Raw genomic sequence first — 18468 nt, forward strand, 5'->3', positions numbered from 1 at the left:
AGTCATTTGTATTTATTTTTCTGAATGTATGTTACTTCTATCTTTATGTGTAAAAAAACAAAAAGTAAATGTTTACATTATACAATTTTTAATATACATCCTACAGTGCCTTGCAAAAGTATTCGGCCCCCTTGAACCTTGCAACCTTTCACCACATTTCAGGCTTCAAACATAAGATATAAAATTTTAATTTTTTGTCAAGAATCAACAACAAGTGGGACACAATCGTGAAGTGGAACAAAATTTATTGGATAATTTAAACTTTTTTAACAAATAAAAAACTGAAAAGTGGGGCGTGCAATATTATTCGGCCCCCTTGCGTTAATACTTTGTAGCGCCACCTTTTGCTCCAATTACAGCTGCAAGTCGCTTGGGGTATGTTTCTATCAGTTTTGCACATCGAGAGACTGACATTCTTGCCCATTCTTCCTTGCAAAACAGCTCGAGCTCAGTGAGGTTGGATGGAGAGTGTTTGTGAACAGCAGCCTTCAGCTCTTTCCACAGATTCTTGATTGGATTCAGGTCTGGACTTTGACTTGGCCATTCTAACACCTGGATACGTTTATTTTTGAACCATTCCATTGTAGATTTGGCTTTATGTTTTGGATCATTGTCCTGTTGGAAGATAAATCTCCGTCCCAGTCTCAGGTCTTGTGCAGATACCAACAGGTTTTCTTCCAGAATGTTCCTGTATTTGGCTGCATCCATCTTCCCGTCAATTTTAACCATCTTCCCTGTCCCTGCTGAAGAAAAGCAGGCCCAAACCATGATGCTGCAACCACCATGTTTGACAGTGGGGATGGTGTGTTCAGAGTGATGAACTGTGTTGCTTTTAGGCCAAACATATCGTTTTGCATTGTGGCCAAAAAGTTCAATTTTGGTTTCATCTGACCAGAGCACCTTCTTCCACATGTTTGGTGTGTCTCCCAGGTGGCTTGTGGCAAACTTTAAACGAGACTTTTTATGGATATCTTTGAGAAATGGCTTTCTTCTTGCCACTCTTCCATAAAGGCCAGATTTGTGCAGTGTACGACTGATTGTTATCCTATGGACAGCTGTAGATCTCTGCAGTTCATCCAGAGTGATCATGGGCCTCTTGGCTGCATCTCTGATCAGTTTTCTCCTTGTTTTAGAAGAAAGTTTGGAAGGACGGCCGGGTCTTGGTAGATTTGCAGTGGTCTGATGCTCCTTCCATTTCAATATGATGGCTTGCACAGTGCTCCTTGAGATGTTTAAAGCTTGGGAAATCTTTTTGTATCCAAATCTGGCTTTAAACTTCTCCACAACAGTATCTCGGACCTGCCTGGTGTGTTCCTTGGTTTTCATAATGCTCTCTGCACTTTAAACAGGACCCTGAGACTATCACAGAGCAGGTGCATTTATACGGAAACTTGATTACACACAGGTGGATTCTATTTATCATCATCGGTCATTTAGGACAACATTGGATCATTCAGAGATCCTCACTGAAGTTCTGGAGTGAGTTTGCTTCACTGAAAGTAAAGGGGCCGAATAATATTGCACGCCCCACTTTTCAGTTTTTTATTTGTTAAAAAAGTTTAAATTATCCAATAAATGTTGTTCCACTTCACGATTGTGTCCCACTTGTTGTTGATTCTTGACCAAAAAATTAAATTTCATATCTTTATGTTTGAAGCCTGAAATGTGGCGAAAGGTTGCAAGATTCAAGAGGGCCGAATAATTTTGCAAGGCACTGTATATTCCATTTCACTCTGCATAATATAAGTCATTTGTACTTATTTTTCTGAATGTATGTTACTTCTATCTTTATGTGTAAAAAAACAAAAAGTAAATGTTTACATTATACAATTTTTAATATACATCCTATATTCTTAAGTAGTTAAAATTGAAATTTGGCATTTAGTATGGGAGGAAATGAGAGAAAATCAAAATTAGGAGATGGAGGTTGGGGTCATAGCTGTTTTGTTTTGCAAATCATTGAAAAAATACAATTTTGAATGAAGATCAGTTTTTGTAATGTTATAGAAATAACTGACCAAAACAGTTTTCTTTGTATTTCAGTAGTCCCCCCCCCCAAATAAATGAATAAAATTTCTGGCTCCATGGCGACCTTCACGTCGGGGAGAGTTCCGGCAAGAAATTCAAAGCACTTTCACCCCTGGTGTTGTCCCATGAAAAGATATACTTAAATATCTGCAGAAATGCGAGGGGTGTACTCACTTTTGTGATACACTGTATACTAATGGAAAAACTCATTTAAATTCACAGCAGAAGGATGAAAAGATGTCAATGGCAGAGAAAGAATCCAGGAATAGTTTCTAATAAATAAAAAAGGCAACCAACTCAGGTCCACTTCTACATAAATAAGTCATAATTTATTTGAAGTAAGCATCTTCAACATATCCACTTTCACACAGCGCGCGTGTCGCTGTACTGTAATTTAAGCAAAACATAACACACAGATGACGAGTGTTTGCAGGTGAGGAGGGGAAGAGGGGCAGCGTCAGTGAAAAAAAAAAAACACCCACCTCTTAACAAAACTCAATAAAAATGAAGAAAAAACCCAAAATGACATCGCTCCCCAACTTACCCTGAGCTCTTACCCGCTTGAAGGCCACCGTGTGTGTGAGTGCGTGAGTGTATGACCAGTAAAACTGATAAGGGTGGGTGAGCGGATTAAAGAGGTCTTCACTGATGGACAAACTCCTGAGGGTTGATTTCTCTCTTGCTTTAACTCCACACCAAGGCTTTGGAATGAGATGAGTTTAGCTGCATGTTTTCATAGTTCTCTCCATTTTTCTGCAATAAAGTAAAAGGAAAAAAAAAAGTTATTTTCAATCAAGAGCAGTTTAGCATTAAAACCGATGTGCCGTAAAGTTCTTCAAAACCTATTTTGCTGGCCTCGAAATGAAATTTATCTGTAACACATTTGCTAATCTGTTACACATTGATTGCCATCGATGGCGATAGATTGGACCCCTATGTGAGGCTGGCTGAGTAGCTAAAGTGTTTTCACTAGAATTGTCCGATATTATCGGGTAGCCGATAATAAAAGCGTAGAACCACTTTAATTAAAATGATATCGGCTAGTGTTGCAACGATTAAGCGATTACTTGAGTAATTCGATTCGAAAAAAAAAAAAAGCCTTGATTCAAATGTTGCTGCGTCGAGGATTCGTTTAATTAATGGCGTTGTAATGGTTAGTTTTGAAAGTGTTTACATTTAGTTTTACTGAGCTGGGTGGATACACTGCCCTCTAGTGGCAACAGTGAAAATGGCAGAACATGTTTAACATGGCTGAATCTAGCTGCTCCCTGTTAGGACCAACAAAATATATGTTTTTGTTTGGCAAATTGTTTTTTGCATGCATTCATAATCTAGTTTATAGTTATATTTTGCAGGTTTTTGTGGATATATGTGTTTGAACAATTTGTTAAGAGCATTGTGGGAAAAAGTTAGCATTTTATAGCATTTAAGCTAGCAAATTTTTGCTATGCAAGTTAGCTAATTGTTTTGTTGAACTGTGCTTTGATCCTTGATTCGTTAAATTAGAGTGGCGTTGCAATGGTTTGTTTTGAACGTGTTTACATTTAGGTTTTATTGATTTGGGTGGATATACTGCCCTGTAGTGGCAACAGTGAAAATGGCAGAACATGTTTCACATGGACCAACAGGACCAACAAAAGGTAAGTTTTTGTTTGGCAAACATGTTTTTTTATTTTTTTTTTTATTTTATGCATTCGTAATTTAGCTTATAGGTAAATGTAGCAGGTTTTTTTTTGTTGGAATAGGTGTTTGAACGATTTGTTAAAAGCATTGCAAAACAAAACAAAAAAAAAACATTAGCATTTCATAGCATTTAGGCTAGCAGACTTTTGCTATGAATGTTGGCCAATTGTTCTTTTTTTGTCTGGGCAAACATGTTTTTTTATGCATTCGTAATTTAGTTTATAGGTAAATGTAACGTTTTTTTGTTGCTGTTGGAATAGGTGTTTGAACGATTTGTTAAAAGCATTGTAAAACAAAAAAAACGTTAGCATTTTATAGCATTAAACTAGCAGACTTTTGCTATGAATGTAAGCCAATTGTTCTTTCTTTATTTGAGCAAACATGTTTTTTTATGCATTCGTAATTTAGCTTATAGGTATATTTAGCCGTTTTTTTGTGTGTGTGTGTGTGTTTGAATGATTTGTTACAAGCATTGTAAAACAAAAAAAACAAACATTTTATAGCATTAAACTTGCGGACTTTTGCTATGAAAGTTAGCCAATTGTTCTTTTGTTGTACTGTACTTTGATCCTCATTTATTTATTTTTTTTATATTTGAGTCTCAAATATTTCTTTTGCATTCAAAAACATTTTTTCTATTTTTTTTTTTTTTTTTTTTGATTGAAGTGATTTTTCATTTGAAAATATATATTTCTTGTTTGAAGCAACTTATTTTTTGACTGAATATTAAAGACACAAATGTCCTACCCAAAATGTGGCCCAAACGCAAAAGATTACTTCAATCAAAAAAAAAAAATCAAAGAAAAATAGCTTTCAAATGCATTTTTTTGAGAGTTTCAAAGTTATTTTTGCATTCAAACACATTTTTTTAATCGAATAATGAAGACACAAATCTACCTCCATATGGCTCTGCCCAGGAGATACAATTTTTGACTGGGGTAACTACGTTGGCATGACACCGGCGGGCATACCATATTCAATGGATGACGATCTTGGCGAAAAGTACAGCTGTCCTAAGCAGCCTGATTTAGAATTCCCCTCAAGAATGATGGGAAACAAAAAAATGCTCATTTTCATCTTATTATTATAAATATTCTTGTAAGTTAATTTTATTGCTGACACTGCATTTTGGAGTCATCAACATGTGTTGCTCCCCCGGCCCAAAAGTCAAACTCCGCCTATGGCTACATGCTAATATATAATTTCAGGCTACATTTTTCAGAGCAGAATTTCTGTCAGGATAGAAAGATGCTCACGAGTAATGTCTTATTCATTAGTCTTTTACCGACTAACTTCTCATGTGGCGAGAGATTTTCAACTTTTTATCCCCAAAATTTTCGCCATAATAATGCTTTTTATAAAAATGATTTAAAAAATTTATAATAAATTCTATATTTATTACATTTATATATCCATAAAATAAATCAATTACTACAAATTCATTCTGCCCCAACAGCTGATAAAAATCCGGGAAACACTAAGCTTTATACAGCAGCTCACCTTGGACGCTATGGCTCTCAGTTTTCCGAGCAACGAGGGTTTGGAGTAGACCACCTCGTCATCCATGTCGCCCTCGTTTTCTCCTTCCATGACGGCGCAGCTGTCGGCACCCGGCAGCTCGCACTCCTTGCTGTTGGCGGACATGACCAGGCGCGAGTACTTATACTCCAACCTGCCATGCAGATGGCAAACTGTTATTATGGATGGGAAATGAACAGAGCAGGAGTGACCGAAATGCTTTTCTTCGTGCTTTACATGCCTGGCGGGTGGCCAAGCTTGTCTTACTGTACATTACTTTCATGATATTAAAAAAGAAAGTAGGGACACTGTCAAAAAAATAAATCAATAAAAAATAAGAATTTGAGACTTTTTCGCAACACCCTATATACAGTGGGGCAAATAAGTATTTAGTCAACCACTAATTGTGCAAGTTCTCCCACTTGAAAATATGAGAGAGGCCTGTAATTGCCAACATGGGTAAACCTCAACCATGAGAGACAGAATATGGAAAAAAACGAGAAAATCACATTGTTTGATTTTCGAAGAATTTATTTGCAAATCATGGTAGAAAATAAGTATTTGGTCAATAACAAAAGTTCATCTCAATACTTTGTTATGTACCCTTTGTCGGCAATAACGGAGGCCAAACGTTTTCTGTAACTCTTCACAAGCTTTTCACACACTGTTGCTGGTATTTTGGCCCGTTCCTCCATGCAGAGCTCCTCTAGAGCAGTGATGTTTTGGGGCTGTCATTGGGCAACACGGACTTCCAACTCCCTCCTCACCCCGTGGCGTCAAAAATGATAACAAGAACGGTGAGCAAAAATCCCAGAACCACACAGGTGGACCTAGTGAATGACCTACAGAGAGCTGTGACCATAGTAACAAAGGCTACTATCAGTAACACAATGCGCCACCAGGGACTCAAATCCTGCACTGCCAGACGTATCCCCCTGCTGAAGAAAGTACACGTCCAGGCCCGTCTGTGGTTCGCTAGAGAGCATTTGGATGATCCAGAAGAGGACTAGGAGAATGTGTTATGGTCAGATGAAACCAAAATAGAACTTTTTGGTAGAAACACAAGTTCTCGTGATTGGAGGAAAAAGAATACTGAATTGCACCATACCTACTGTGAAGCCTGGGGGTGGAAACATCATGCTTTGGGGCTGTTTTTCTGCAAAGAGACAAGGACGAGTGATCTGTGTAAAGGAAAGAATGAATGGGGCCATGTATCGAGGGATTTTGAGTGAAAATCTCCTTCCATCAGCAAGGGCATTGAAGATGAGACGTGGCTGGGTCTTTCAGCATGACAATGATCCCAAACACAGAGCCAGGGCAACAAAGGAGTGGCTTCGTAAGAAGCATTTCAAGGTCCTGGAGTGGCCTAGCCACTCTCCAGATCTCAAGCCCATAGAAAAAAGTTGAAAGTCCGTGTTGCCCAACGACAGCCCCAAAACATTACTGCTCTAGAGGAGATCTGCATGGAGAAATGGGCCAAAATACCAGCAACAGTGTGTGAAAAGCTTGTGAAGAGTTACAGAAAACGTTTGGCCTCCATTATTGCCAACAAAGGGTACATAACAAAGTATTGAGATGAACTTTTGGTATTGACCAAATACTTATTTTCCACCATGATTTGCAAATAAATTCTTCAAAAATCAAACAATGTGATTTTCAGTTGGTTTTTTTTTCCACATTCTGTCTCTCATGGTTGAGGTTTACCCACGTTGACAATTACGGGCCTCTCTAATATTTTCAAGTGAACTTGCACAATTAGTGGTTTACTAAATACTTATTTGCCAAACTATATAACTACTGCGTCACCTGAAAGAAATAGTCACTAAGAAAAATAACAAAACGCATAATTATAATAAAAAATCTGAGCAAAAGCACAGCAAAATGCATTTTTGGAATCGCTATTGTATTGGCCTGTCTGTATTTGTATGGCTTCGTTGCACCCTAGTGGCTTTTTGGTTGACTATACTTATTTGCCCCACTGTATACTCATGTATAGGTCGCAATTTTTTTACCGAATTTTTCGCCCAAAAATGCGGATGCGACCTATTCGCCCGATATGCTGAGGATCGCCCAATTTAGACCATCCATCGTAAAACTGAAAAAACAGCACTTAGCCAGTGCTGTTTTTGGGAGCCCTTTTAAATTACGTCTTAGTCTTTTGGTCAATAATACTTATTAGTCATATTTTAGTCATCTCAGAACTTGTTATCGTCTAGTTTTTGTTGACGAAAACTCAAGACCAATTTTTGGGCTGTCAAAATGATCGCGGTAATTAATTTTTTAATTAATCACAATAAAATATTTGACGCAATTAACGCACATGCCCCGTTCAAACAGATTAAAATGACAGCACAGTGCAATGCCAACTGGTTACTTGTGTTTTTTGGAGTTTTGTCGCCCTCTGCTGGCGCTTGGGTGCAACTGATTTTATGGGCTTAAGCACCCATGAGTATTGTGTAATTATTGACATCAACAATGGCGGGCCATTAGTTTATTTTTTGATTGAAAATTTTACAAATTTTATTAAAGCGAAAACATTAAGAGGGGTTTTAATATAAAATTTCTATAACTTGTACTAACATTTATCCTTTAAGAACTACAAGTCTTTCTATCCATGGATCGCTTTAACACAATGTTAATAATGTTAATGCCATGTTGTTGATTTATTGTTATAATAAACGAATACAGTACTTATGTACCGTATGTTGAATGTATATATCCATCTTGTGTCTTATCTTTCCATTCCAACAAAAATTTACAGAAAAATATGGCATATTTTATAGATGGTTTGAATTGCAATTACGATTCATTTTTAAGCTGTAATTAACTCGATTAAAATTTTTAATCATTTGACAGCCCTACTAAAAATGTTTTGTCTGTCAAATAAAAAAAAAAAAAAGATAGTTTTTATTATGTATGTAAGCTGTTACTAAATAAAAAGTTCCGTACCTACGCTGGCGACATGAACCGAATTTACGCGTAATTCGGAATTATCCCTCTAAGTACCCCAAAATACCGAATTTTTCGCAATTTCAGCTGCCAACCACCAAATTTGACACCAAAACGACATTTGTTTATAAATAAGCCGCACTGGACTATAAGCCGCAGCTGACCTCACTGTATTATGGGATAATTAAAGCAAAAGATATTAACCGGTAACACTTTATTTGACAGCGGCATCATACGACTAAAGCATAAAACCAAATGAACCACCATGAAGCTTTGAACCAGTTGGCTGCAAAGCTTCATTCCTTCATGAAGTTTCATTTGGCCATCACTGCTTCCTTGGGAGAGAGAGTCAACCTCTGCTGCCACTCGCTGTTTACACTGTTGTTGTCCACCATACCTCCTAGTATGCATTGCAGCGCTACAGATGTAAATAACAATCAAAATTCATGCTCTGTGCTAATTATTTCTTCAGTTAGTTCCAGTTATTTCATTAATTTCAGGTTAAGGTATTTGGTAATACTTTATTCGACAGCGGCACCATAAGACTGTCATTAGACAATCATAATTATGACAGGACACTGTCGTGAGCATTAATGAATGCAGATAACAGATGTCATTTAGTGTTATCTGGCAAATTATCTCACTTTGAATGGATGTAAAAGATCCGAGCTGAGTTATTGACATAATTTTGCTGGATGACACTTAATGACATCTGTCATAAGCATTCAGTAATGCCCATGATATTATCATGTCTTAATTATGACGGTCTTATGACGCCGCTGTCAAATAAAATGTTACCCATTAACTAGGCCTGAACGATATATCGTTTAAACATCGCCATCGCGATGTGCGCATGTGCAATAGTCCCATCGCAAGGACGTGCGATAGTTTTTTAATTTCATTTTTTTTAATCCACAAACGTTTGTTTTGAGGAAGGAGAGGGGGAAAAAAAGCGCACAGCTTCTCTTTCTCTCCAGCAAGTCATCGGCTCCTCCCCCTCCCCCTGCAACAGCGGAGTGGAGGGAGGAGGGGCCGAACAGCAGAGCGGAGGGAGGAGGGCCCGTTCTCAAAGTGAAAGCAAGCAATCAACACGTTGGAGGAGCAAGGAAGACTGTATCCAAAAGGAGTTTTGGAAGTATTTTGGCAAGAACAAGACTATAAGGGACAAAAAACAGCCCTGTCGACAGTGCCTCGCCATGGTTGCCTCAACAAGAAGTAATCTGTCAAACATGTGGGACCATTTAAAACGCAGGTATCTATGCATTCCTGCTACGAGCTCCCCATCAGAGGCTTTTTAGCACAGGTGGGAACATTGTTACGTGCCAACGTTATTGTCTCAAGCCTGCTATAGTGGATAAACTAATAGTCTTGGCCAAAAACCTATGAGACCCAGTTGAGAATTGCTGAGCAAGGAAGGTGGACGATATGCAGACAAATACATAACACAGCTGAAGGAATGTCTTTTCTTCTTTTAATGTGACAGCTATCAGGAAGGCAGGAAATTTGGGAGTTAAAATGGTTCTGTTATTCATCACAGTTATTTGCAGTTATTCAGTTCAATTATTTACAAGTTCAATTGAGTTTGTTTCTTTTATATTTAAATTTATTGTAAACCGTATTTTTCAAATAACTATATATAGTACAGCTGCACATAAAGTTTTGATACTTAATATTTTTGTTGAAATATTTTTACAACTTTGTTGCCGTTTTGCAGTTTTATATTGTTATATTTTGTGTAAACAACTCAGGGGACTAATGCACTTGCACTTTTATTAGTCAGATTTAATATTTAAGTTCAAATATGTTGACAACTTTGTTGTTTAACTGAGGTTTTTATGTATTGTTATAGTTTGTGAACTCTTTTGTCATATTTAATATTTTTGTTCAAATATGTTGACAACTTTGTTGTTTTACTGAGGTTTTTATTTATTGTTATAGTTTGTGAACAACTCTTTTATTTGTCATATTTAATATTTTTGTTCAAATATGTTGACAACTTTGTTGTTATTTTACATAAGTTTTTATTTGTTATATTTTGTCAAAAACTAAGGGGACTAATGCACCTGCTCTTTTATTTATCATTTAATGTATTTGCTGCTGTTGAAGTGTAAAATATTGTATTCAATAAATGATCTATTTTGTGCAGACATGACTTCCTGGATACCCTCATACAGAAATCTTCATCATTAACAAATTAAACGGTATTATATGAATACACTGTGGTCACGGTGTGTTATGTAAAGTATTTCCAAACAGCTATTCAAGTCATTTAGTGAAAATTTCTTTAAAAAAGATAGATCTTTTTTTTTTTAATATCGCAATATAATATCGCAATATATTGCAAACCTAAAAAAAATCGCGACAATAGTTTTTTCCAATATCGTTCAGGCCTACCATTAACCCAAATAAATCAACAAATAAGCCAAAGTAAGCCAAACAGTCCGAAAATTACGGTAAGTATCCAAAAAGTCCAAAAGTTTGTATTTTATTTAATGATGAAGGATACACTGGTGGCAGCGTTCGGTCTGGCTAGACTGCCGCTTTATGACTGAGGAACAAACTCTCGGGCTCTAAATTGTTTCAGCATATATACGTTTGTGTATGCATTGGTAATTCATTTTACAGCTACAGTGTTTGTCACGTGTGAGCGATTTGCTAAGAGAGCCACTTCACGTTTAGTGAGGACAGAACACGTCTTATTAACAAAGTAATAAATAAGATACTGTGAGGTACAATAAGGTACTGTTTATGCAACTATCTGTAGTTAAATCACAATGAAATGTAGGAAGTAAATTTTGTTTCAGTTATATTGGTATAGAAAATTGGCCCAACAATGTGCCTATAAATCTGCCATATTGTGGTGTGACTTATACAATACTTAACCTAAAATACCTACTTCTTTCACCACAACCTAGGGGTGCAATCTATACGCAAGGATATACGGTATTCAGTATACCATGAATATTGACTGTATATGAAAGGACTAAAAGTAACAATCATCTAGAATTTACAGTGGGTACCTAATAAATTGGATCCTGAACCTGTGAACAGAAACACTCGATTTTTTTCATAGACGTCATCATGATATTGATAGGTCATATTCGCAGACACCGCGCCACGCCTTCAAGTAGGGGGCAGTCCTACACTGCTTCAGTCGGTCGCAGTTATTCAACACATGCAGCGATCCAACACCGGATTTAGGTTGAAAAAGTACGAAAGCTGTACAGCATACAAACAGGTAGGATTTTCTCAGGAGTGGTTTGTTCGAGGATTCAAGATAATTATTAGATTTTTCGTACCATGCATGCATTTTGAAATGTTGTGAAAGAAATCAATGGAAATTAGCCGCTACGGCATTGGTGTCATAATTCCCAATATTTACCGTATTTTCACGACCATAAGGCGCACCTAAAAGTCAAAAAAAAATTCCAAAATGGGTGGTGCGCCCAATGTGTGTACCGAAGGCAGGCGTGAGTGAAAGCAGCATGAGAACCATTAAGCTGCATTCACACCGGCCGCGAAACAACACGTGACAACGCGTGACGTGCGCGTTGCCGTCGCCAAAAGCATTCACACCGAGCTCTCGAGAAGTCAGCCCGCGAGACTGAACTACGTCCGTTTCAGCCCTTCTTGTGTATCTGGTGAAACCATTAGGTGTGAATGGTGCTCATCATAGGGGGCGGGCCGCCATTAGGTACCATATAAAATTGAGTTACGTGCGTTGGGCAAATAAACTTCTGTTTGAATCAAGACACCCGAAAATGGCAACTCCGACGAAAAGAAATGCTTATGAATAGGGATGGGAATTGATAGGATTTTTACGATACCGATTCCATTATCGATATTGCTTAACGATTCGATTCTTTATCGATTCTCTTATCGATTCTAATTTGGGGGAAAAGAAGAACAAACGTTTTGATTGGCATCGAGTTTGTTTAATCAGAAGTTACCTTACAAACTCACAACAAGATCAAAAGAGGCCCAAAGCCTCAATGTTAACTGTGACAATAAGTAGCAAATACACAAGAATGTGTAACATTTTACTGAAACATTTATCTAATAGAAATAAAAAATATTGGTATATATTGGCAGATAGGTTGTTGTTCAGTCTTTGGCAATATGTGTTAAAGCAGGGGTCCCCAAACTTTTTCCTGTGAGGGCCACATAACTTTTCCCTTCTCTGATGAGGGGCCGGGGTCAGTTTGTAACAGAAAAAGTGTGACGATTGCAGAAGTGCATAAATGTAAAAAGTTATTGTTTTTCAGAAAGCCACAATCAAATAACCCTTTCTGGATTCTTTATAATAATAATAATAATAATAATAATAATAATTAATAATAAAAACACTATTAATTAAATAGATAATAACCACAATAACCCTCTCTGAATTCTTCAAGGAAAAGGCCAGGAAATAAATAACACGATTGAGAAAAAAAAAAATTCAAAATAGCCAGACCAAATGTGGAGGCGGGCCGTATTTGGGCCGCGGGCCGCAGTTTGTGTCAATGTGTATTATTTTACCATTACATTGAATTGCATGCCTTTTAGTTTTTGTGGCGCTTACACGCTCAAGCGGGGGCGCCCTTGCACTTCCTCACGCGAAGGAGAACGCGCTCACGTGAAGAAGAGCGCGCTTACACCCAAAGAAGAAATGCCGCATCCATATGAGTGAGCGAGTTAGTGAGAGAGGGAAACACTTCTACGAGCCTACGTTCTTTGTTAATGTTAATTTCTACAGAGGCAACGCCTGTATGTATCATCTTTTGTGTTGTTGTTGTTGTTGTTGTGTTTCCACTCGCGATCGGACACTTAAATCCAGTTGTGCAGTGGTTTGAACGATGTGCTAATGCTAGCGAACGAATGCTAACCATTTCTTATTACTGTTATTAGCAGCTAATCATCGCTGATTTACGTTGATGCAAACCTGTTTGTTATTGGGGACAGCGCAGTCGTATTCCCTCCTGATGCAGTTATCTCCACCTTGCAATGACTGCAAGCCGCTTTGTTGTAATTTTTCCTCATGAAGTGAAGACACACTTTCAAGCGTTTGAACCTACGTGCTGTCATTGTTATGTTTATGGCTGCAATGCTCGTGCTTACCCGTTGTAACCTTTCATTTTCACACTCTTTCCTGGTGAAGTGTAGTCAAACTTTGGAGCGAGTGGTTCTTGGCGCCATGCTAGTTTGATGCGTCTGGACAACAACACACGTCACGACGCAATACGCGTCTTTAGGAATCGTTAAAGGGATCGTTAAGGCTTTTTCATTGTGATGTCGAGGCCTCGAAACACTCGGAACCGGTTCCGAATTGGAATCGGATTTCGATTCCCATCCCTACTTATGAATCCCAGTTCAGCCTCCAAGCTATCAGCTACACGAAGCAACATGGAAATCGAGCCGTGGCGAGACAATTCAGCATCAACGAGTCAATGGTTCGCAAGTGGAGAAAGCTTGAAAATGAGCTAAGCCAAGTCAGGAAAACAAAGCTGAGTTTCCGCGGAAATAAAGCGAAGTGGCTTCACCTGGAAGACGAACTTGAGAGGGGGATTCACAACCAAAGAGCAGCCGGGAGAAGCGTCTCGACAGTCACCATGCGAATGAAGGAACACACGCTGGCGCAAGAGATGAAAATTGAACATTTTCGAGGAGGTCCGTCGTGGTGCTTTCGATTCATGAAACGGCGTCATCTTTTCATCCGGACAAGAACTACATTGGCGCAGTAACTTCCAGCTGATTACAAGGAAAAGCTGACCATCTTCCGCTCCTACTGCAGCAAAAAGATTGCCGACAAACACATCCAGCCGAAGCATATCACGAACATAGACGAGGTGCCACTCACTTTCGACATCCCGGTGAGCCACAGCGTGGAGAAGAAAGGGGCCAGCACGGTATACGCACAACGGGGCACGAGAAGTCTTCTTTTAATGTGCTTAGCGGCCATGCTAATGGACAGAAACTGCCACTGCTGGTGATTTTCAAAAAGAAGACTAAGATGTGCTTTAATGCTTTTGCACACTAACAGTATTTACAATAATTAAACCAATTATGTGTGTTTAAAACTAGGTGTTATGATTATGTTTTGTCATGTAACAGTCTATTCGCTTGTGCTTTAGTGCTTACACAATGAAAAGAGTAAGGTTTCTGTTTTCAGTAGACGTCACCATAATGTTTCAATCTGGTTTCTGTTCTCAGTAGACGTCACCATAATGTTTCATTATGGTTTTTGTTCTCAGTAAATGATACTATAACAGCTAAACGAAACTCACGCATGCGCAATGAATGCTCTCCCACTTGTCAATAAAAGACGCGGCCCCCAGGAAGGAGGCTGAGGGAGGCTTGTTGTGAGCAAACGTGCTGCGCTATCAGCCTTCTCCCTGGTGGCCACCAGTGTAAATTTTATCTCCGTCTCAAGTCTGATTCTTCCTCCGTCCCTTCCTAGGTCTTTTGTTGTTTTCTTAGTTCAAGTATTAAGTTTAGACCTAACAAAGACGCTGCCTAAAGAAAAGTTTCCTGCTGGAGTTGTCGTGAAAGCCAATCAAAAGGGCTGGATGGACGAGGAGAAAATGAGACAGTGGCGGAGGGAGGTTTACGTGAAGCGACCGGATGGTTTTTTCCATGTTTCACCATCCCTCTTGATCTGTGACTCCATGTGTGCACATCTCATACCCGCTGTGAAAAGCGAAGTCCACTTGATGAACTCTGAGCTTGCCATCATTCCGGGAGGCTCGACAAAGGAACTACAACCGCTGGACATCGGTGTAAACAGGGCGTTTAAAGTCAAGTTGCGTGCGGCGTGGAAGCAATGGATGACGAATGGCGAACACAGTTTAACAAAGACTGGAAGGCAACGCCGGGCGAGTTACGCCACAATTTGCGAATGGATTGTGGATGCTTGGGCTAATGTGTAGGCTTGCACTGTTGTTCGAGCTTTCGCCAAAGCCGGCATTATTTCCGAGGAGGATCCTCATGGCAACGAGACTGATTCGGACAACGATGAGGGGGAACCTGGCGTGTTTGATGGAGACCTAGCCCAGCTGTTCATGTCAGATACAGAAGATGAAGACTTTGATGGCTTTGTGGATTGAAAAAAAATGTGAGTGCTTATTAAAATTCTTTAATAAAGTACAATTGAACTCATTTTTCCTTCCGCTGCCTATTTTTTTAATACGTTCGTGTGTATGCTAGCATGCAAGCTAGCGTGAATGCTACTGTATGTTTTAGCGTGAGTGCATGCATGCACGCCCACGCGCCCAATAACCCGGTGCGCCCTGTGTGTGTGTTTAATACAAAAATAGCGCATAAGAATTAGAATGCGCCCTTTAATACGGTACGTGAAATAAATGGTAACTGCCTGTTTTTTTTTTTTTTGCTTTTAACCAAGAATCGAGACTCTTTTATGTCCATATCTATAAAGAATTCAGAAATTTAAGCATTTATTCCCAAAACTTTCAACGTAAAAAGCTCTTTGTTGTGATAAGGAAGCGCCACAGTGGCTTCAAGACTAGCAGCATATTCAACATATTTACGTAAAATAAATGCTAACTGTCCGGTTTTTTTGCCTTTAACCAAGAGTGGAGACTGTTTTACGTCCGTATCTATAAAGATTTCAGGGATTTAAGCATTTATTCCCAAAACTTACAACGTAAAAAGCTCTTTGTTGTGATAAGGCGCTGCCACAGTGGCTTAAAGACTAGCAGCATTACAGTGCCTTGCAAAAGTATTCGGCCCCCTTGAATCTTGCAACCTTTCGCCACATTTCAGGCTTCAAACATAAAGATATGAAATTTAATTTTTTGGTCAAGAATCAACAACAAGTGGGACACAATCGTGAAGTGGAACAACATTTATTGGATAATTTAAACTTTTTTAACAAATAAAAAACTGAAAAGTGGGGCGTGCAATATTATTCCTCCCCTTTATTTTCAGTGCAGCAAACTCACTCCAGAAGTTCAGTGAGGATCTCTGAATGATCCAATGTTGTCCTAAATGACCGATGATGATAAATAGAATCCAACTGTGTGTAATCAAGTCTCCGTATAAATGCACCTGCTCTGTGATAGTCTCAGGGTTCTGTTTAAAGTGCAGAGAGCATTATGAAAACCAAGGAACACACCAGGCAGGTCCGAGATACTGTTGTGGAGAAGTTTAAAGCCGGATTTGGATACAAAAAGATTTCCCAAGCTTTAAACATCTCAAGGAGCACTGTGCAAGCCATCATATTGAAATGGAAGGAGCATCAGACCACTGCAAATCTACCAAGACCCGGCCGTCCTTCCAAACTTTCTTCTCAAACAAGGAGAAAACTGATCAGAGATGCAGCCAAGAGGCCCATGATCACTCTGGATGAACTGCAGAGATCTACAGCTGAGGTGGGAGAGTCTGTCCATAGGACAACAATCAGTCGTACACTGCACAAATCTGGCCTTTATGGAAGAGTGGCAAGAAGAAAGCCGTTTCTCAAAGATATCCATAAAAAGTCTCGTTTAAAGTTTGCCACAAGCCACCTGGGAGACACACCAAACATGTGGAAGAAGGTGCTCTGGTCAGATGAAACCAAAATTGAACTTTTTGGCCACAATGCAAAACGATATGTTTGGCGTAAAAGCAACACAGCTCATCACCCTGAACACACCATCCCCACTGTCAAACATGGTGGTGGCAGCATCATGGTTTGGACCTGCTTTTCTTCAGCAGGGACAGGGAAGATGGTTAAAATTGACGGGAAGATGGATGCAGCCAAATACAGGAACATTCTGGAAGAAAACCTGTTGGTATCTGCACAAGACCTGAGACTGGGACAGAGATTTATCTTCCAACAGGACAATGATCCAAAACATAAGGTCAAATCTACAATGGAATGGTTCAAAAATAAACGTATCCAGATGTTAGAATGGCCAAGTCAAAGTCCAGACCTGAATCCAATCGAGAATCTGTGGAAAGAGCTGAAGACTGCTGTTCACAAACACTCTCCATCCAACCTCACTGAGCTCGGGCTGTTTTGCAAGGAAGAATGGGCAAGAATGTCAGTCTCTCGATGTGCAAAACTGATAGAAACATACCCCAAGCGACTTGCAGCTGTAGTTGGAGCAAAAGGTGGCGCTACAAAGTATTAACGCAAGGGGGCCGAATAATATTGCACGCCCCACTTTTCAGTTTTTTGTTAAAAAAGTTTAAATTATCCAATAAATTTTGTTCCACTTCACGATTGTGTCCCACTTGTTGTTGATTCTTGACAAAAAATTAAAATTTTATATCTTTATGTTTGAAGCCTGAAATGTGGCGAAAGGTTGCAAGGTTCAAGGGGGCCGAATACTTTTGCAAGGCACTGTATGTAAATTTAAATGCTAGCTCCTCTGTTTTATTTTTTTGCCTTTAACCAAGAAAGTTTTACGTCCATATCTAATTCAGGGATTTAAGCATTTTATTCACAAGAATTTTCAACGTAAAAATTCTTTGTCTGTGTTTCCACCTGGTCAGCTTTGACTGAGATAGGCCCCCTATTAATCGGCCCCGTATCCCGTCAATATCATTATGAAGTCTATGATTTTTTTTTTTTTTTAATTAAATACCGCTTGTTCTTCTTCCAGAAGTAGCAGGTGAGCGAGATGAGCAGCACGGCCGTGAAGGTGCCCAAACCCACGCCAAGTCGCACCCAGAAGTCCATCCCCTCACACGGCATCATCTCCTTTTGAGGCAAACTGACGCCTCCTATGCAAAGCTTTGGCTCGGTCCACACGTACAAGAGTTCCTGAAAACAAACACGCATCACTGAGTATCAAATAAGAGCAAGAACAAAAGCCTGGAGGTTTTCCACAAACCGCTTGTCCCGCCTTGCAAGCTCCCTCTATACGGTGGTAGTCCCTCTCGGTGCATGTGGGACACGCGCCGGAGCTCTCCCACAGGAAATGAAAAGTACAGCCGTCGCATGTTCCAGCGGGACAAGAACTGCAAAAAATGTGGTAGGACATTTGAGGTAAAATCGCGGCAAGTGTAACTGTGGCAAACAGTGACGGCGACGTGGTTACCTGGGCACGGAGAGTTTTCCTTTGGCGCTTTTGTCAGGGTCGCAACGCACCGAGACTACTGTGCTACGTCCCGATTCACAAGAGGCGGTGGGTTCTAAAGACCTGGGGAACAAGGACGGTGAGCACTTAATAAGGCACACATTGGCTGCCGTTGATGTTACTAGATGTCCAATCCATTTTGTCTGGCAGCATTGGACAACGGCATTGAAAGATGAGCATTCAGAACCAATTTGCCGGTTTAAATGAATTGGATGTCTATCGCCAT

The 18468-nt window shown here is 39.3% G+C and overlaps 1 protein-coding gene across 1 annotated transcript in view; it reads right to left on the reverse strand.

The window, feature by feature from the left end:
• Positions 1-2318: 2318 nt before the first annotated feature.
• The window catches only part of LOC130916483 (endosome/lysosome-associated apoptosis and autophagy regulator family member 2-like), a 58843-nt gene continuing 42693 nt past the window's right edge, over positions 2319-18468 (reverse strand). Inside the window, exons 18-22 of the mRNA XM_057837248.1 lie at positions 18204-18305; positions 17997-18123; positions 17748-17926; positions 5212-5383; positions 2319-2781 (exon numbers count right to left, since the gene is read on the reverse strand). Of these exons, the coding sequence (XP_057693231.1) occupies positions 2713-2781; positions 5212-5383; positions 17748-17926; positions 17997-18123; positions 18204-18305 (649 nt within the window). The 3' untranslated portion in view covers positions 2319-2712. The remainder of the gene's footprint in view (positions 2782-5211; positions 5384-17747; positions 17927-17996; positions 18124-18203; positions 18306-18468) is intronic.

Source organism: Corythoichthys intestinalis, chromosome 5 (assembly GCF_030265065.1).
Source record: "Corythoichthys intestinalis isolate RoL2023-P3 chromosome 5, ASM3026506v1, whole genome shotgun sequence".
Lineage (NCBI taxonomy): Eukaryota > Metazoa > Chordata > Actinopteri > Syngnathiformes > Syngnathidae > Corythoichthys > Corythoichthys intestinalis.